Raw genomic sequence first — 22,742 nt, forward strand, 5'->3', positions numbered from 1 at the left:
TGTGTGTGTGTGTGTGTACAATGTTATTATGATATTACTATGTTAGTCGAGGACGTTACAGGTCTTTACATTGGCTTCTTACCGAATTCGCTGAAAATGGGAGAATAATAAAGGCCTACCGAAACGGGAAATGATAAGGAACGCCGGGCAACTCGGCAAAGGTGAGGAACAATCGTATTGTTGTTATCAGCGATTCTGATAGTTAAGTGTCCAGGGTTCACTTGTATGCACATTAGCCAGATAGCAAACACAAGTGTATTCAAATCAGTTACGTACCCGACCTCCAATCCGGTCACTCGAACATCTCCTCATCACTCAGGTTAGTATAATACTATTTATACGTATTTATTATTTATTCGTATAGCTGAATATGTTTTATATTTAAATCACGTTCTAGAAAAGTAAGAGAAGTGCGAGGATATTTTTTTTTTGAATATTATCGCGTTTTAACTAGGATAATATAAAACGTTTAGAAATTTCACACTTTTAAAATCATTATTGAACAATCTAATTGGTTGAGTATTATAAGAAAGCACTCGGAACTCACGACGTTATTGACACAGCTTATACTTTTTGAACTTATACTGGGCTCAATACCGTAATCATTTAATTTAATATGGTTTTACTGAGTTTTGGTATATTATTTAAGGACTCGATAAAATCGGATTATTCTTTGCCGTATTTGTATATGACATTTATTCTCAGAAATGTCGGCTTATCGAGTTAGATTATTTTCGCGTTGTTTTTTATACCTTCATACAATATTTACTTTTGTACATTGTTTCAAATAGACTTGATTGAAAGTATTTTTTTTTTAAGTATGGTTTTAAAAACAAATATGATTACATAAAACTGACTAAGTTGAAAAATCGTCTACATTTTAAGCAAACTTGTAGTTGTGTCGTAGACTATAAGAGTCTTGATTTAAAATTTTTTTTTTAAGGGTTTGATTCACGAACATGTTTATTGCAAGGGAGGGGGGGGGGGGTGAGGAAAAACGGAACCATTTTGCCCATAGCTCCAGTATAGGAAAATTTAAAGGGGACCATATTAAGGTCCAGATTGATCAGAAAACCCAATTAGAAAATATTGATATTAATATATTTTTATAAATTGTTTTTCTCTATGAAATATTAATAAATTTAATTTAATAAAATTAACTTCAATTTAAATTTAAATGCTATTATACAAGCTAGATTATTAGTTATTCTAATTTCTAAATGCTTGTAGTTGTAATTTATTATGGTAACTTCCAGAGTGACAAAAATGACTTAATCTTATCCAAAGTTACGTAAATGTCTAATATTAATCATATATATACATATAAAGGGACTTAATTATTTCAATTATGTATTTGTCTTCACATTCTCCCTACCATACCCACTTCTGTATCAATAGAAAAATGATCTTTTAGCAAATTAAAATAAGTAAAAAATTATTTACGTTTGACCATAAAACAAAACTGTGTAAATTATTTAATACTAATTTCTATTTAATACGAGTTGGCCAAGACTATTGATTATAAAAAATGTATAGATAAATTTGCTGAAGGAAAAACTAGGAAAATATGTTTTTGATTTAAATTATGTAATAATTTATAAATGCATAATAAAGTTATAAAACTGAAATTAATTAAAAAAAAAATAAATATTGATCTTAATTAAATTAATCCTTATTTGTAATTAAATAAATATTCAAGTTCTTATTTTATATGGCTTTTTATAAATTATTTAGGAATAAATTAAATTATGTTAATTGGTAATACATTATTGAGAAGTTATTAAAAATGTAATTCATTGTATCAATGCATTTAAATGACCTTGATTAGTTGAGGTTTGGAAATTCATATTTATCAACATTTTACAAACTTAGCGTGTATTTTTTTATCAAACTCTTATATTGTTGTGATTATCGAAGATCTTGAGAATTTATTTTCTTCAGGACCTAAAAATCGCCAAGACGGCTATATACATGAATTTGATAAAACTTGACAAAATTAAGTTTTAATATATGAGTTTTAATACCTTTTAGTAAGATTTGTTATTATATGTTAAATTTAAAATTTTTTTTATAATTTTATAAAATTGTCATTAATTGAATTATTCAATTTTGATTTAGATTTAATAATTTGATAAAATTCCTAATATTTCAGTAATTTCTATTGGGATTTTTATTTAACAATTTGATAGTGAGATTTCAATTTTAACAGTGTTACTGAAAAATTACTTAAATATTCTAAACGTAATATTATTGGTTAAAACACGTAGTTTGTTGTACAATTATTTTAATTTAGCTAATTATTTATAAGATATTAGTAATAATAATAATTTCATTAATAGCTCCTTATTCTTCTTAATTCTATCGATATACTAAATCACAATAACTTTTACATGCTAAAATCTATTTAATATAATAACTTCTTGGGATGAATAGCGTATGGACAAGATTTGTTTAAGTATATTAAGTGTTTAAAACTGAATAACAGTTGTAATCTCACAACTGATACGGTTACGTGTATCTAACTATGATAAATTAATTAGGATCATATTATATTGAAATAAAATAAAACCTTGTTTTATTGTATTAATATTTTTATGAGTAGTTATATACAACTTTTTATATAATATTTTCTTATCAATTTATTTTCACGATACAAGATATTATAATCTATTTACGATTTTCCTTGATAATTTTTAATTAGTCAAATTTATAGATTTATTTGGAACATTAATAAAATAACATAAAATAAAATAATATTATATATCTACAGTAAAAGTACAATTATTAGAACTCAATGGTATAATATTGAGTAAATCTTACTTGAAATATTTGGAAGTAATTTTTAAAATAATATTTTATTATGATTATTTAAAATAACCGTCATGAGACGAATTAAATAATTTGTAATTATTTTAATTATATATTTATGGGACGCCTATAAAAATTTATAATGATATTATGACATTAATGACATTAAATTTTAGGTTTGAGCAGTAATTTTCTTAGATAAATTTTGTTTTTATATATAGCCCCTTAACAAGATGTGCACATTTTTCTTAGATTAAAAACGGTAATAAACTTTTCTCTAGTCAGGTCATTTTTCAGATTTGTATATAGTTCACCTTAATATTATAAATGCTAATAAATATAAACAAGTTCTTGTTCTTAATTTTAATACCTTCTTGTAGTTTTTAATTAAACCTATCTACGTTCACGATCGTGTGTACAAAAGTTATTGCATTTTAATTCAAATTCATTTATTCCCTATCACAACTCAGTTGAAGTAGTTAACTCTGAGTTAAAGTATAAGCTAATGTTCCGAATGTTCAATATGCAGGTAGTAAACGCCTGCTTGGTTTATTACCTACTGATTTAATAAGCTAATTTTATTTAATAATACGTATTGAACGATTCAACTGTTATTCTGTTTCAGTTAATTAGATTATAATAATTACATTCAATGTTCATTAAATATCGATTAAATATAATAAGATCATGTTTGGAAAAATTGAAATTCACATAAACGCAATTACGTTCGTATTAATAAGTATAAATTTCAGTTTTGTACAAATATGAGAGATCATGAACCTAACATAACCTAACATAGTTGTTGTGAATTGATAATTAATTTTGGTTTTTGCAGGACATCATGTTTTTGGGACGCAACCATCATAAATTAGCGACCATGTCTAATAGTATTAGAATATGTAGATGCTTAAAAACAAATCCCTCCACTATTCGACATTATGGTATTAGAAGATCCTATAGTCAACTTTCTGTTAGTAGTTTTTTTCGTTCTTCCGATTAATATAAAGCGTTGATTAAACCATTGATAATCATGATATTTTCAGCACATGCAGTTGGACCTGAAACGCGCGTTGCAGTCAACCGATTCACAGTCGGTTAACGGATCTTCGTTTGTAGACAGAACGCAATTGAAATATGCACGGCGACTGGTAATAAAATTGGGCAGTGCCGTAATCACGAGAGCAGACGAACATGGTATTGCCCTTGGTCGATTAGCGTCGATTGTTGAACAAGTACGTGTTGGTTAAACAATAATGTTTATTTGGAAAATAAAGAAAAAAAAAAAATTAAATAAAATAATTATTTATGGCAAATTTTAACAGCATTCTATTCCTTTAAGATAGTGTAATAGTCTTCTATCTTTGTATTTATTGTTTTCCCCAATACTAGATTTCATTTCAAACGTTGACAATTGGCGTTTTATAACATTAAACCGGATATTCGAACCGTGTAAATTTAATCCAATGCGTATAACAATTATTATGATTAAACATAGGTCAATGTTTATTGGTTTTGTCATTTTTGTGAAACATATATTTGATAATGGCATCGCGGTATCAATTCATTTGTTTTTGTCATTATTTCATTAAGAAACTGAACAAAATCGTCATTGTATATAAATATTGCATTTAAGCGAAATTCGAATAGTTCGGTGTAAACATAAACATATTTAAAATAGCAATAACACTTAGAACATTATACTATAGATACTATTTCGAAAGAATTTACTTTTTCAATACGTATTACAATAAATAATAGAATAAAAATTAAAAATGAATACATTTTTAATACTCATAAATGAATGAATAAATAAATAAATAAATAAATAAATTGTTGCAATTTAATTTTTTCATATCCAGTCATAATTTTATTAAATGTATATAAACCCGATGATGTATTTTGAATTCAAAACCAGTCGTTTATTACAAATATAATAATAGTTCAGGCTAAGCTTTTATTTATTTATTTATATATAAACTATTTGTATATTTATTTATATATTATAATAAATGTAAAACTTATTTTTCCAAACAATAATTTTAAATTCTAAAAACGAATTATCTCGTAAAAGTATTGCGCCTGAGTTAACTAAAATAATTTTTAACGTGGAAGTATAGATGATAGTATATTTTTCTTTTTTTAAATAAATACTTGCCATTTTAATACAGTTAATTTTTCTAATAAAATTATTGGTACATTAAAGGTAGCTGAATGCCACCTGGAGGGTCGTGAATGTATCATGGTCACCAGTGGAGCGGTAGCATTTGGAAAACAAAAACTTACCCAGGAATTATTAATGTCACTGAGTATGAGAGAGACGTTATCGCCCAACGATCATGCCAGGAAAGATGTTAGGACATTGTTAGAAGCCAGAGCAGCGGCAGCTGTTGGTCAATCCGGCCTCATGTCTCTATACGATGCCATGTTTTCGCAATACGGAGTGAAGATCGCTCAGGTCTTGGTAACTAAGCCCGATTTTTACAACGACGAGACAAGAAAAAATCTCGTCAGTACGTTGTCAGAACTCATAAGTATGAATATCGTGCCAATCATCAATACAAACGACGCAGTAACACCACCACCACAGGACGACAAGCTCATCAAATCAAAAGGAAAAAAGGTCTGTTATTATTCTTAAATATTTTAATAATTTCATTACAAAACATTAATCTTGTTTCATACGAAACAGAACGTGGAACTTTTTTGAAAAGTTATAAATTATGTTTTTCATTGATTATACTCGTAATATGAGTGAATTTCACATGTTGTAGATTTTAATGAAATCCTTATATATTGGTAATTTTTAATGAGACTAAAATTATAAATCAATAGAAAGTATATAAGTTGACATATTTTGGATGTTGATAAACATATAATATGTAATAAATTAAGCTGTCATACACCAATACAATATTTTCAACAACTTAATATAATTTGTGAAACGTAGAAATTCGGTATCATGTAATGTACCGTAGTTTTCAATCATGTCATAAAAAAACGATGGGTAAACATTTTTTTTTATGCTCTTAATACTACTCGGCGTGTTGGCATGTTTATTTGATTGATATGCCGTATACATTTTTGCGATATAACAAAATAAAAACAATGTATTGGTCGTGATGAGTACTGTTATTTTATTGTACGTTAAATTGTTCTATCAACATTTAATTTTTCTGAATATAATATTACGATAACGTAATACATATTATAATAATGTGATGTAATGTCAAATAATAAAATAATTGTTGTAGGAACATGACGTTTTTGGTGAATGTTTATCCACCTTTTGTTATATATGGTTTAATTTTTTAAAATATTTTTTTTTGAGCTGTTTATAGATAGTAAAAAATTGTATGTTTTCTTTCAAATGTTTGAATATAACATTATGACAAAACGATAAAAATAAAGAATATCTACTTCAACTTAGAAAATGAAATTTATACAAAATTATTTACTTCAACGAATTTCGATTGAACGATATTAGTAATTTAGTTTTTATTCTCTAAATATTGATCATATCGATTCGAAACATTTACTATGTATTTATAATAGATTTTTAAAGGCGTTTCATGATTTCGAAATATTTTAATGAAATTCGTACCGTTTGTACTGTTTATAGGCATTTGCAATTTTGGATTTTCAAAAATTTGATTTGTTTTTTTGGTATAAGTTAATGAGCACTAAAAGTTTAAATTGCTTGATTGAGAAATCCAGTTCCTTTAATGTATCAATTATATTTAGAAATAAAAACAGATTTATCTATTTTACTTACATTAATCTATTGTATTCAGAATTTTTATTCATCCGTCTTTGTATCCCACCCTTTCAAAGAGTTTCGTTCTACTTTGTTTTGATTTTATCCAATAATCGTTAAAAACTATTTATCTAGAATATTATAAATATTGATACACAGGTGATCAGCATTAAGGACAATGATAGTTTGGCTGCTATGTTAGCCGCCGAAGTCAGAGCAGACCTACTTGTGTTGATGTCAGACGTTGACGGCATCTACACGCTTCCGCCGAAACAAGAAGGAGCCAAAATGATTTGGACTTACAACAGCGATATGGTGGACATCGTGCAATTCGGCAAAAAGTCAACCGTTGGTACCGGGGGCATGGATTCCAAAGTAAGCAGCCGTTATAATTAAAATCGCATAAATAATAATTAATGGTATACGATATGGGCTGATCACACAATAGCTTAATGTTTTTACATTCAATTAATTAGTTCCAATAGTATAAATAACAATTATTGTTGACGATCGTACACCGTGGTTTTTTGTGCAGGTTCAGAAAATAATTTACCCTCCCCCCCCTTATCTTTATATAAAGAGTCCGTTGATGAATAATGAGTCGCAAGGATACTACTTGTGGTTTTCAGGTTCAAGCTGCTACATGGGCACTAAACAGAGGTGTGTCCGTAGTCATCTGCAATGGTATGCAAGAAAAAGCAATCAAGTTCATAATGGCTGGAAGGAAAATCGGTACCTTCTTCACTAACGCACCAACTGCCAACACCGCTTCGGTGGAAACATTAGCTGATAACGGTAGGTGGAAATTATCACAATCGATCACTTTGAGTATAGATAAATCATTTTGAACACTATCAAAAATAACAGTCGAGAATACGAGCTAAACAGTATCTCGTTTTAGTAAAAGGCCACGTATATTTACGAGTATTCTGTTGATTAACTTAAATGTAAGAAGTATAAATAAATATTAGAGCTGTAAACTGTAATTAAATAATATTAACATCCGCACGATGACTATATAAATTCAAGATTATTTGAGTATACAAATGTATGGGAATAAACTACTTCAATATCATTCATTACCCAAGATATTGATTAATTTTAACGTGAAAAATCAACCAACGTTCACCTATATATTATAAACAAAGCGTAAATACCATAAAATAAAAACGAGCATTTTAAATATCGGTATGTATAGGCACTTGGTACTTAAATAATATAATAATAATAATAATTATATATTTTTTTTATAATTACTGAATTTGCATTGCTGTTAAAATTCTGGGATTATCATTTTAATCAGTTTAAATTTGGCTCAGTAGACGTAATGAATAATATAATAATTAAATGTATAAAATATATTATGTTTATTAATTTTAACTTTCAATATTTCTCAGTTACTTTATAATTTATTAATAGTAAAATCCTCAAAATTGATTTTGCTGGTTATTTAATTTTCGTTACGAGCGATGATAACAAATGAACATCCAAACTTAGCTGTTATAATCAAACAAAACATACCGTATTTTATTACATCTACCTAATTATGAATCGTTTTAAAGTAAAATATAATTTAGACTCATAGTTAGTTATGATGTAAAATGTATTTTATGATGAGTCAAATGAGTATTCAATGTCAAAACAAATTACGATTTCATATCCACAGCTCGTCATGGGAGCCGAGTGTTGCAGAAGCTACCGGCCGAAGACCGAGCAAACGCAATAAATGCATTAGCCGATTTGTTGATAAGCAAACAAGCGGACATTTTGGAAGCAAATGAAAAAGATATAGCTCAAGCCATTAAGGAAGAAACAGCGGCTCCTCTGATCAGTCGATTATCTTTGACACCGTCCAAACTGAAGAGTTTAGCCACAGGTAAGACTTGTTGTTAGCGGTAAACGCGATTTACTACACGTTTTAACATTGGCTAATTTATCAACGGCCGTTCGATTGCATTCGTGTGTTGCAGGTCTTAGACAAATCGCCGAGACCAGTCTCACAAATGTTGGCAAAGTGCTGAGGAGAACGAAGATTGCTGAAGGTTTAGATTTAGCTCAGGTCACAGTTCCTATCGGTGTTCTTCTTGTGATTTTTGAATCACGACCCGATTGCTTACCTCAGGTACACACGTGTAACGATAGTTTTGATATTTACATAATAAGATAATATACATTCCATAAACTTTCGACCTAAGATTGTGTCATCGAAATAAGATGAATAATTATTATTTTTAATAAAACTTTTTGACATTTTTACCCAACTCTTGAGCATGCTTCAACCTTATGTGTCCCAACGTGTAATAAAATCTCGGCTATCGGTAATTGATATCTTTAATGAAATCTGTATCGGTATCTATCTGAGTCGGGCAAAAACAAATCAAAGTAAAGAATAAAAAATAAAATCATAAATAACTAATTTATTTATGAATTAAGAATAATTGTTTAATCTGGATAACTGTGGTATACTGAATAAAGAATAAAATTATTCTGAATAGTCTTATTCGTGAATAAAATAATTATTCAGATTAAATTTATTCGTTAAAATCATGAATAATATTATTTTTTTTTTTAACTAGGGTATTATACTAATTGTAATCATATAGATGTGAATTGTGCCCTATCAAGACCTACATTTTAGTAACTAAACAGGTTACTAGTAGAAAACTATTATAGAAATGTTATCACCTTTGGCGTTTTTACATTAATCTTTATAGATATATCGGTAAATTACCAAACAAGTTTTTACGTAAATTTCACATAATTTAATAATTAATGATTAAATAATAATTCAAGTAATAACAACAATAATAAAAATTTGTAGTAATAATTGTAACAATTATCATTATAGTAACTATAATAACGTATGTGTATCAAGAATAATAACATTTATATATATATATAAATTATTTAAGTATAAATAATAAGTAGTGTTGTGCTTTAGATAAATTTATCTAGATAATTCACAAAATTTGTATCTAATCATTAGTAATAACTAATCTATAATTTTATCATTCAATATAAAATAAATAACTAAATAAGAAATTTCATTTGTATATTTACTTGCAAAAATAGTTTTACATAGTATTTATTACTAATTATGAACAATGAAAATTTATTATGTATATAGACTAGAGATGTAATGTATATTCAAATAATCGAATTATTTGAATATCAGTATTCGATGCTACAATACCTATTATTATTAAATGTTTTGTGTTGCGCGAAAACTTAAACGAATAATTTTCGTTACGTATTGTATAGTAGCATCGAATACTGATATTCGTATGATCGAATACTGATATTCAAATGGTCGAATATTCAAATATTCGAATTATTTACGCTAGACCTATTCGAGTACGAATATTCGAATACTTGATTAATTCCCATCTCTGATATAGACATATATTAACTACATAATATGCATGGGAGGTGAGAATTATTTATAATTTCATAGTATGGTCCATATAGGAAGTCTCATGCCCGTATTACTATTGTTCTGTGGTATTACGATCACCGAAAGAGCATTTACAAGAATATTTGAACCAGAGTTAACGCACCATAGGTCTAAACTACAGAAATAATAATTATTATCGATAAGAAAATAGCAATATTACAATACGTATTACACTGTACCTACACAGAAATAGTTCAGCCGCCTTAAATTCAATATTTTTATATCAATTATGTCCATTGTTCATGTAATCATGTACTCTAAATAATTGTCATTACCGGACCCCAATTCTATGAATTCGTACTTTGACGTGTCTACATAATATTATTGTACAACAAAATAAATATTAGAAACGTCCGTTATTTATTAAAAACTTCTAGTGTACGCAGCGCACTCTCATCTACGTGTTCAGTATTTATCGTCAGACCGTCTTCATATTTTTCATAATTTTGTCTATGACATTCAATTTTATTTTATTGGTGAAATATTTTATATTTTGAAATGGATCGTTACATAATACAATCATTACCCAAGACCAAAAGAGTTCGCCTACAAACGGATGAAAACGTTGATACCTTATTTAAATATCTAGATAAAAATTATTTTATCTATCTATATCTAGATAATTTTTTTTTATCTAAGCACAACACTGATAATAAGTCTATTATTATTATACATCGTTATTTAGGATTTAAATTTATTATTTATATGATTATAGGGAATAAGGAATAACTGAATAATGTGAATAACGAATAATAATACAAATTAAAATAATGAATAAAAATAAAAATCAATAATAAAATTAAGAATAAATCAATGAAGAATAATTTTTTATTTAAATAATCAATCGAATAATATTTTATTCGACTAATGCCAAACTCTGGTATTTATAGGTGGCTGCGTTGGCGTTGAGCTCAGCGAACGGACTTTTATTAAAAGGAGGCAAAGAAGCATCGCACAGCAACAAAGCGCTCATGGATGTAGTCAAACAAGCATTAGGCACGGTTGGCGCTCAAGATGCCATATCTTTAGTGAGTTAATTTACAATCGTTTTTTCATAAAATATACGATCCCAGATTGGATCGTTACATTTATGCTTGTATATTTGTAACACTGCGTGAAAACTAGACTTACTTAGATTCATCGTGCAATAAAATTTAACATTTCTGATTTTATCGAAATTCGCTTTTTTTCTCCTACTTGTAGTAGCACTTAAGGTATTTTTTTTTTGTTATTATACTGTACGATAGGAAATGGATAGAATCGAAAATATAAGGTTATATTTGTTTCCAATTTTCAAACAAAAACTATAGTTGTTGTTCGACAATTTTCATGCAGATTTACTGTCTGAAAAATGTTAGTCAACAAGAAAAATGTAAATCGATGTTATGTTATTATATATTCCTTGATTTGTTCAGAATAACAAAAAGTGAACGTTATAGATTATAAATAATATAATGTGATGTTTTAAAAAGAACTACAATTATTGAACTAAAATTACCTGAAGAATAATCATTGCAATCGTTTAGAATCAAACTAGATATCATATATATATATATTTACACCATTAAAAATGGTAAAATATCTAAACAGACAGATGGTCAATAGTTATGTCATTAAAATTAAAATCAAAGAACTTGATAGTTCCATGACTTGAGTTTTGCCATAAGCGTTTCTATGAAATTTAGAATACAAAAAGCAAAAACTTAAAAGCGTTTAATTTATTAAGTTTTAATATACCTTAGTAATAAATTTAAAAAATCTTCATTATGATTGAAACACGAGAACATTTAATAGGGTAAAAATACTCAAGTATTATTATTAACATGACGTATTTTTGTGCTCAAATTTTTTTTTTTAAGTAAGAACAAAAGAAAGAATGTCTAAAGATCGTTTATAAAAATTCTATAGTCGATATAGCATCATATAAAATGTGTTTAAACATATGTATGACATATAATATCATGTATCACAATAGTTTGACAAAAACTAGTCGGTCAATTTATGAACAATATTAAACAAATGGGCGATTTACATTTATGCGTGTAGATTTCGACTCGAGAACAAATTAGTGATCTGCTATCCATGGAAAACCAAATAGATCTTATCATCCCACGTGGATCTAGCGAGTTGGTTCGAAGCATTCAAGATCAAAGTGCTCACATACCTGTGCTCGGGCATGCCGAAGGAATTTGCCACGTATACGTTGATAAGGACGCCAACCTGGATAAAGCTCTAACGATAAGTATGTAATCCGAAGTAAACATATTAAATCAATAACGATGGTGATATGTTTTTAATTTGTTTATTTAAGTCCGGGATTCCAAGTGCGATTATCCAGCCGCATGCAATGCTATGGAAACTCTACTAGTCCACGAGGACTTGTTCCACCAACCATTCTTCAACGAAGTTTGTGATATGTTGAAGAGGGAAAATGTAAATATTGTGAAATATATATACATTGTTTAAACATAACTATTGTAGAAGTACAATTAAACGCCTACAACGTGTGTTTTATTTTTGTACATAAGTATCTTTTTACGATGTGTACACTGTAATATAACTGTAATATAATCGGGAATTGTACAGTAATATAATTTTTTCGATACAACTGTTGTTGACGAATATTAGTATAGAGATTACGTAAATGGAAATGTTTTCAATTATTTTTAATTTTAATTACTCATTGTTTACGAATTTTGAAAACGGTTTACAAAACTTTCGAACAAACGATTCATAATGTATTTGAATCAATGGAGTGCTGTCGAATACGTGCTCAAAATTTTACACGTATTCATCATAAAGCAAACATTACCTTTTTTTTTTTTTTATATTAATTTCCATTTAACTAAATTCAATAAAAGCTTTTATATTTGAATAAATTATGAGAAATTTATGAAGACCATTTTATTGGGGTCTCGAATTCACTGCAAATTATTTCTTCTGGAAATATTCCACGTCTAAACATATATTATCTGTAGTGTGACATTTTTACTATGATTATTTCGGATTTATTATTTAGAAAGTATGATTTCAATATTAAATGTTGACACTTTCCATGATATATTTCGGGATAATACCGTAGTAAAGAAAATATAAAAATGATGTTGATACGTATGGATTTGACATTTAACCCTCGACCGTATTGATATTCAGTTTAAATATTTATATTCATCATACGTTTTATAGGTGCAACTATTTTCCGGTCCAAGACTGTCGAAACGGCTAACTTTCGGTCCACCCAGGGCCAAGTCACTGAAACACGAATACGGCGAGTTGGCTTGCGCTATTGAGTTAGTTGCTGACCTGGATTCCGCTGTTAATCACATACATACGTATGGAAGCGGCCACACAGAAGTTATCATCACTGAAAACCGTATGACGTTATTATTAGTATGCTTTAATACAAGTATTAATATTATTTATTATTTTTTCTTCGAACAAATTAGCTGATGCCGCTTCAAAATTCCAAAGAGATGTCGACAGTGCCTGTGTGTTCCACAACGCGAGTTCAAGATTCGCTGATGGGTTTAGATTTGGTTTAGGTAAGTTTTCAATTAACTGTAGCTTATAATTTTTAAAATTATTACAAATTAATGTCATGAACGTGCATTGTAAAAATTAAAAATATATTTATTGCTACAGATTTGATTCCAGTTAATGTTAATAATATTATAATTATTATTTAGTATTATTATTTAATTTAATATAAGTAACGTCGATTGGTATTTTTACTTGAAACTTAGGTAAAGAGCAGGGGTGGCCAAAATAAATAGGTTTGCAAGCCACAAGAATAAATACAATAATACCAATAGTCAAAATGTTTATAGTGTTTAACTATTATGTTTAACATATTATATAATTTGATAATTTTTTTATAAATTTATACTTAAAAATTCAAATTCATAATAATAACAATGTTTCAATTTAATTTTAATTTTATAAATAAAATGCGAACCGTATCTGATAATGACAAGAGCCAAATATAGTTCATGAGCCGTAAGTTGGTCACTCTTGATATAGAAAATTGAAGACAAATAAAAGTGAAACTAATAATATAATAATAACAATAACTTAATAATAAGTTTAAAATTATCTAGATTCAAGTTGAAATGTACCTAAATAATTGCAACATCTGTCTGTCTCTCTCTCTTTTCCTCTTTTACTTTTCATTAAAATTTAAATTAATACAATTTTTAAATAAATATCTATTTAATATTGTTAATTATGTCACAATGAATTATTACATATATATATATTATATGTTACCGGTTGTGCCATAATCGGTAGTAATATTTTAAATTCGTGTTGTGTATCTTTTTTTTTCGTATTTTAATTTTAGGCGCTGAAGTTGGCATTAGCACAGGCAGGATACATGCTCGTGGTCCCGTTGGTGTTGAAGGACTTCTGACCACTAAATGGATATTGAAAGGCGATGGACACGCAGCGTCCCAATTCGCCGAAGGTGGCGATAGGACCTACTTGCATGAGCATTTGCCCATCGATAAATAACCACTATCAGGGTCATCGATAACCAGTCTGACAATGAAATTTCGTCGGCTGTTTCGTGTTCTAATCACGAAGGTGTTTTTCAGCACTAAAACCTAACGATAACAAATTACTATTTCAGGATATACCTACATCGATATGTTTATCATATTAAAATGTTAAAATTTTATTATTTCAAACAGAGATATCAGTCATTATTTATGGTTTTTAAAATGATGTATATTATACATTGTATATAATACGTATTAGTATACAGCTGTTTTGATTTTGAGGTATTTTATTATGTTGACCATTTTGTTATGAACTAATATCTAAATTGTTTTATTATTAAATTATTACAAATTTTATGAAAAACCTAATGTAAAATATTTTTTAGATTTTTTTTATTAATCGATTATACTATTTACTTGCAGAAATAAAAATGTTCTGAAAACCAACACTATGCTATTTTTATATTACATTTACGCGAAATGTTGTTAAATTTAACGGTGTGAACATATTTTTATCTTCATTAGTGATAATAGAGATCAGTTTTACTTATAAGACTAATCAAATATTATCATAGACTTCTAACATATTTGTTTTTATTTTAAATATAATAAAAGAGGATAAATTTCGAAATAAATTTAAAAATTCGCTGTAAAATATAATATTAATTTAGCAGTTGCCTCAAAGTTATGTTGATTGGATATGTTGTATTATTGATGTTGTATCAAATCTAGATTTCTTTTCAAATTGTAGTAGATAATTAATATATCTACTGATATATGATGATGACTTTGATGACTTTGATAGCCAGTGCTAGGCGTTGTATTTATTTTAAAAATAAATTCAGTTAAATAATAAAATTATAAAAAAACTTTCAGCCTTTATTTTATAAAGCATTGGATGATGACGGAAATGTTAGAAATTCTTAAAAAGTGTTAAAAAAACTGGGATTTTTAAAGGTTTAGATTTAGCTCAGGTCACAGTTACAAATTAAGTTTAAAAATAAAAAAATATACTTTGGTAGTAATTTAATTATATTAATCTATAGGTTTTTGAATGGAATAGTAATTAATGTAAAACAGATACTTCATATAATAAATTGTTAAGGTAAGAATTTTACGAGTCATTCATTTATACATTTATATTTTTCAGATGTTAAATAAATTTGTTGTTAAAATATTCTTTGAAAAATAGCAAACATTTTTATTTGATGAAATACTATTCTTAATTAATGTATAAAAATAATTAAAAACATTTTTTTGTACAGCCTATATAAATCAAAATGAGAGGAGAATAAAATGTGTACTTGTTTTTATCGAATATGTTTTTAAATTTTTTCTTAAAACATTTTATTTTTTTAATAGTTCTCTTAAAAATATACTTTTGAGAAAATGTAAATGTATATTTTACTGAAATATTAAAATATTTTGTAAAAAAATAACACAATGAACGGCTTGAATAAATATTCGATTTATGTCAAAGCATTAATATAAAATACTTCAAAATGGTTAAGTAGCATAATTTTTATTCTCATTTTTTGGGTAGAAAAAAATCATTAAAATAGCCATAGAATTGTAGTTTTAGTATCCATTATCTATAATTTAAGCAACACGTTTATTTTGATTGATTCGAACGTAGCATTACTGAAAATATATTAAACTATTAAAATGAATTTCACTATCAGAGATTTTCACCACCGTATATTACATTACCCACCCCATCGGTGGGTAATGAGATTATTTAGCAGTTCAGTTTTAAGACATAACATTTTTATAAAAATGAAATAAATGTCAGATTTCCAAGTGTATGGAAAATTGATTCAGAAGCAAAATAACAATCCAAAAATTCCAATCGCAAATAAAGTCGAGTGTAATATATTACTAGTCGGCTTTTTCAATTGAAAATTTCCCGAAAGTTTTCTGACCGTTTTTTATGAACTGATTCATAACGTGTTAACCATGTTTTGTCTATAAAAACAAATATATGTATAAAAATCATTGACACTGTTTTATTTATTTTTTTTCGCTTCATCTGCGAAACGTTAACGTTTAACGTCATTGTTCGTATGGGGAACCGATAGCAAATTTAAAGAGGAATAATTTTTTTTTTTTTTTGGGGGGGGAGTACTGAATCTGGCATTATTAATAATACAGTCGACTTTCGGTAACTCGAACCTTGATAACTCGAAATTCTTGATATCTCGAATAATTAAAATTCCACTTCAAATGACACTTAATGTTTAAATAATCTCGAAAATCAATTTGACAAGTTTTCAATACCTCGAATTTTCTTATACAAATTCAGTACTAAAAATTGTTTATTAAGGCAATTATTTTTCTTATGACTTATTATTTTTCAAATGTATACCTGAAAAAACATTCATATTTAAAGGCTAATCTTGTTCCGGTGGAAAACATAGCAAAGAAAGAGTAACATTTTTTTTAGGAGCAAATATGCCGGGCACAGAAAAATTAAGACCACTTTTGATTGAGAAGTCGAAAAACCAAGATGTTTTAAACAAATTAAATCATTACCATTAGATTATTATGCAAACAAAAAATCCTGGATGACATCTGACATTTTTAATTGGTGGTTAATGAAATTAGATAAAAAAAATGGTCACTGAGTAAAGGAAAATCTTACTTATTATTGATAATTGTACTGCAAACAATTTAACTTCAACTTTTAATGCTATTCAAGTGCAGTTTTTATATCCTAATACTACGTTTGTATTATAGCCATTAAACCAAGGCATAATAACTAATTTTAAAATATTTTACCGAAATTATTTATTTAAACTACTAGGTATTTTACAAAATAGAATTTAGAACAATGTATTAAATAAACAAAAACAATTAACTTTACACCAATTCTTTAAAAATAATAAAATGTAAGTAGGAATGCAAGAAAACATATTTTTTTATTTCTTTAATGTAAAAATGATTTAAAAATAAAAACATACTTTCTAAAAGTTTTTGATAACTCGAAGTTTTTGGTAAGTCAAATTTTTATTTTTCCCCTTGAACTTAGAGTTACCGAGAGCCACCGAGTTACATCTGTAAACGGGGAAACTTTTTAAAAACTGTCAAACATTATGTTCGGCTGCGACATCGCGCTCGCGTGAAATGCTGTTGGTTGGAATAAGATAAGATAGTGTTCTTCACTTTCACACGTCACCGGCGTCGGACGGGCAGGTCTTCGGGGGAGTTGTTTAATGGGTAACACGTAGATTTTTAATTCGTGGGTAAAACACGATTGCATGCGTTCGTTATCGGTGATACCTTTTTAAGTTACACGATTTTAATTATAATTATTATTATTAATATTATTATTTTAATTATTTTTAATTAATAAATTAAACAAATCATAATACAATAAAACATACTATTTTCTTTTTTTTATTGTTTAATTTTTTTTTCATTAGGTACATCATTTTTAAAATTAATTTTGCTAAACTATTTTGCTGCCCCTAAGACTTGGCGCCCATGGACATATGCTTATTCGTGTCCTCTTTAAATATGGGCCTGATTATCGTTATTTTGAAATAATTGACTATTGACTATATATTGACTATTGTCGATTGTTATCACATGACCATACAACACAAATTTTAGGGAAACCGTCAATCATAATGTACTATTGTAAATAATATTATGTCGATTACGTATATTTACTTATTTTTACTTACTGATAATAAGTGACTTACAAACAAGCATTATTTTTACAAAGTATTGCCATCATGGAATTTTAAAAATTTGAGTTATAAGTATCAATACCTTTCAGAACGTTTGGAAAATTACAAATTCATTTTTCTTAATAAAACATTTTTTTTCTAGTGTATTTTGAATAATTCATTTTTTTAAGGTACATAAGGTAGGATAACTACGTTTGAAATTAATCATGTATTCATTTCGTGGGGGGGAGGGGGAGGTTGAACCCCCAAAACCCTTCCCTGCGTCCGCCACTGGTTGATGCCAATTTTCATACCGGTATTGGTGTATACCACATGCCCGTACGAATGAATTTGAAAAATTCAATAAATACTTTGTGTTTTATCGTTTTTATTACTTATGTTCATTGTTAATGATATCAAATATATCAGATATAACGAAATTTCGTTATTTCCAATATATTATACGGTATTTTCCGAGTTTTAGTAAAAGCAGTGGGTTTTAGATGTCAAGGATTCCAAATTTAAGCATTTTCAAATAATTTATTAATAATAGTTTTATTTATTTATTAATTACTTTTCTTTTATTTAGTTATCTTCATTTTACTTATTATTTTATTATTAATTTTACTTTTTAATTATTATAGAACTATTAGTTATTAGTACATGTATATATATTAGATATAATATGGTGAAATTAGTAAATATGGTAACGTTGCATACAATCCCATACGCAATCGTATCCTACCCTAATTCATTATGTAGTTCAACACTCGAACAACGTGATAAACCTTATCATCATCGACTTTTGTGACCAGGCAACGTGCCAGGGCAGTCAGCGGCAACAGGCAGTTGCGTAACTGAGAAAAAACCTAGGGAGGGGCAATATAATATATTTATTATTACCAAAACTCTGACATCCCTCCCCCTCACCATTTAAAACATATTTTTATTGTATGTATTTTATACACTATATCTAATTGTTTGATTTTACATAAGTCTTTTAACTCATTTTATGGTTTAGATAAACATAAATTGTAGGTAGCATGTAATAGGTACCAATATTGTTAAATAATATCCATAAGAGTTCATTAATAAAAGGTGCTATTTGTACTGTTGGATTATCTGGGGAGTCGGGGGGGGGGACGCAAAATTATACCTTTATCTCTCAAAAAATGATCAGAGGGGGCACTTTACCCCACAATTACGCCACTGGCTACAGGTATTGAACTCTATATGTTATAATAATATATATATATGTGAACGCACTATAGACGAGTGCAGCCGTAGAACAGTGCTTCTTAACTTGGTAGCCGTGGTCAAACAACTAGGGGGGGACGTCAAGTATTTATTTCGTTCAGAACTCTTGAAACCGAATTTAATGAAAAAGAACTTATTAATGTTGGTGAAGACGACAGCAAGAGTATCCTGTAATTTCGAAAGCGAAGCCCAACCGTCGTCACATTAATAATTACAACATTTTATTATTATTATTATTAACCTAGCCTTTGTTTGAAACCAAATCAAGATTATTACTGAACAAAAACGATTTCAGCACCCCCAGTATTTAGGCTCTAGTTGCGCCCATGCCGGTGACGTGAGACGAATACAACCACGAAACGTGTTGGCCTCCCTCCCTCCCTGGAACAGCCGTTTTTCATTCGTTTAGATGACGCTTGTAGCGGGATCGGCGATATCGTAACGGTTAAAGTTCGGTTAACGTTCGCTTAGTGAACTATCGTTGTCAGGGTGATCGGTTTATGATCGGTTGTCAACGGTCCCGATTTTGAAACGAGTTTGACGCATAACATGTCGATTGTTCACAACGATAAGCACGGACGATCGATTTTAATAGCAACGTGAAATATAAATAAGATAAATAAGAATGATTGTTTCTTAAATTACGTATATACGTATATATTACCTCTTCATTTTATCGAGGCCGAGTCGGTGTGAGCGTAGTCGTTTGATTGCGAACGGGATAAGACGAGAAAAATTAAAGCCAACGACATGGCATCGATGTTTGAAAAATGACACTGTATTTCAAAGACAGGCAACAACGAACCGTTTGCTTTTAATTGTACCTCATCGTGAACGAATTCCCGAAATACTAAAAAGCCTAATAAAATAGAACCGTTAGGTGTCTCTGCTGTTAATGCGCGAACGGCTGGTTGAGGCAACGGGGCTACTAAAGGTGTGGTACGATTTTAATCCTACCACTGACACAGACTATTTCGAAAACCTCGAGTAAATGCATAGGGCTGAAAAATGTAAGAAAAATAGGTTAACGTTGAGTAATAATCATCTCTCAAGGTTTCAGTGAATATATTTATTCTTACGGATACAATTTAACTCATTCGACTATTCCTCTAGCCTTTATCCAGAATTGTAGACGAAACACATTTATACAATAAAATACATATACATAAATAATGTGCATAAAATAGGTTAGTGGTGATCTTAGCTAAATATAATATTAATTATGTATAATATAGTTTATTACCTTTGATCAAACACGGACATTTGATCAAAGAGTTCTAAATAATATTCACTTATAATATGCATCAAATTGAATGATGTGATAGTGTTGAGAATTACAATTAAATTAATCGCGTTTGATAATAATATTAGATTATATTAGACAACTAAAATTCGATCTAGAAATAAAATACAGTGATCCCAGTTTTTGAGTAGTAAAGGTAATATATGTGTAAGTAGCAAATATTTTTTTTATCAAAAAAAAATCTCTTGAAACTAAAAATAAAAAGAGCTAGGAAAATATTTTTCTCCCTTTCATGCATGCCAAATTTCTCGTTTCTAAACGAATTTTAAAAAATAAATTATAATTCCATATTATGCAAATTTAAAAACAGTTTCCTAAATTATTCATGTTTATGTATTGAAAACTAAGTAATATCTTAATCTGTAAATAACGTATTTATATTCAGGTACTAATATTTTTTTATTAACTCGTATGAATTTATGTTTAATAATCATATTTTGATAAATTTTTTAATGAGTATATATTAGAAAATCGATCAACTTAGCAAGCTGCTTCCACATCATCTAATGTATTTATATCTAATCCGTTTGACGCCATTTTAAAACAAATTAAATAACAAAAGTAACAAAAACGTTGTACGATGTGTACATAATTACGTTTAAATACCAAATGACAGTATTTTGGACAACGAGATCGGTTACACCATTCCCCACATGTACACTCCCTATAATATTTGTTTCAAAAACAAGTTGTTAAAACGCGTACGTTAGCTTCTAAAACACATAGTGTGTAACCAGCTTTATCAAAAATTATATTTGTATTACTTTTGAACAGTGTACACTTTCGTCAGTTGATAACTGCATCGCAAGTCATTATATCATTAAGATAGGGCATAATCAGGGACGGATCCAGGGTGGGGCCTAGGAGCACAGGCCCCCCAGACATATTATTTCTCAAATTTTTTTTATAATTCTATATATCGTGATATTACTATTTTTCAAATCACATATGATATATATCTGATAATAAAATAATATAACTAATATATAATATATTAACAAGGTAGAGATATATACATATATATATATATTCAATACACACCATGAATTAAAATATTTTAATTCGTGATACACATTACAGTATTACACTATTACATACTTTGATTTGTACGTATCATCACAGAATAGTATGATTCTATATGGCACTAACACATGGTGGAAACTGATAAGTGATTCCAATATTATAGGGAAGTTCATAGGGAAGTTAAAATAAACATTGACCAAATAATTGATAGATTTGGAAAAAGCGACAATGTAAAAAGACGTTTAGAATTTATAATTTAATATATTACATTTATAAATTAAATAATCATTATTATATTTTTATTACATTGATTACCTATGTCCTATACCTACCTACTATTATGACAGAATTTTTAAATTATGAATAAAATACCTATAAAAAAAAATTGTAGAGGCCCCCCTCCAGATCTTTACTCTGGATCCTTGCCTGGGCATAATATATCGTTCGAACAACAAATTGAAACGGAACTAATATCCTAATGTCAACGGTGTACGAAAAAGTGCTAATTATTGAAACCCAATAATAGAATAAACGACGATCCTCGATATATATATATATGTATTGTCTATCTTTGTCTATATTTTTGTTTATATTTTTTGTCTTTTTACTATAACAATTTTTTCAAAATCCTAGTTAACATAAGATATTATTTATTTATACACCGCGTGTTTTGCACAGATTGCCCTCGGTGTTTTTCCGTAGATACTGCGAGTTTATACGGTCAAGTCAACGCCTCGAGGAAGAAATAGAACATTATCTGCGTTACGAACGGATCCGCAACTGCCAGGAAACGCGTTCGTAGTTGTCGACAAGAGATTCTGCGATAAATTGTGTATCGGAAGTATCTATCTGTAATAATATGGCCGTTGTGTCATAATCCTGTGCATTGTTGTATTACAGAATACGTATCGCTATTAAAACAACGATAATAATAATAATAATAATAATACTAAACTTACTGTCTCGATAATTTTAT

At 28.2% G+C, this 22,742-nt stretch overlaps 1 protein-coding gene across 1 annotated transcript; it reads left to right on the forward strand.

Annotated features, from left to right (window-relative positions):
* Positions 1-213: 213 nt before the first annotated feature.
* Positions 214-14,876, forward strand: LOC112687929 (delta-1-pyrroline-5-carboxylate synthase). The gene is made up of 14 exons (XM_025560924.1): positions 214-319; positions 3,644-3,778; positions 3,852-4,040; positions 5,012-5,428; positions 6,722-6,937; positions 7,192-7,357; positions 8,229-8,438; positions 8,533-8,684; positions 10,907-11,044; positions 12,063-12,258; positions 12,328-12,449; positions 13,203-13,389; positions 13,463-13,558; positions 14,356-14,876. The coding sequence occupies exons 2-14, from the start codon at positions 3,650-3,652 to the stop codon at positions 14,523-14,525; spliced, it is 2,388 nt and encodes a 795-aa protein (XP_025416709.1). The 5' UTR covers positions 214-319; positions 3,644-3,649; the 3' UTR covers positions 14,526-14,876.
* The last annotated feature ends 7,866 nt before the right edge of the window (positions 14,877-22,742 follow it).

Source organism: Sipha flava, unplaced genomic scaffold, assembly GCF_003268045.1.
Source record: "Sipha flava isolate LNK unplaced genomic scaffold, YSA_version1 36_pilon_pilon, whole genome shotgun sequence".
NCBI classification, from domain to species: Eukaryota; Metazoa; Arthropoda; class Insecta; order Hemiptera; family Aphididae; genus Sipha; species Sipha flava.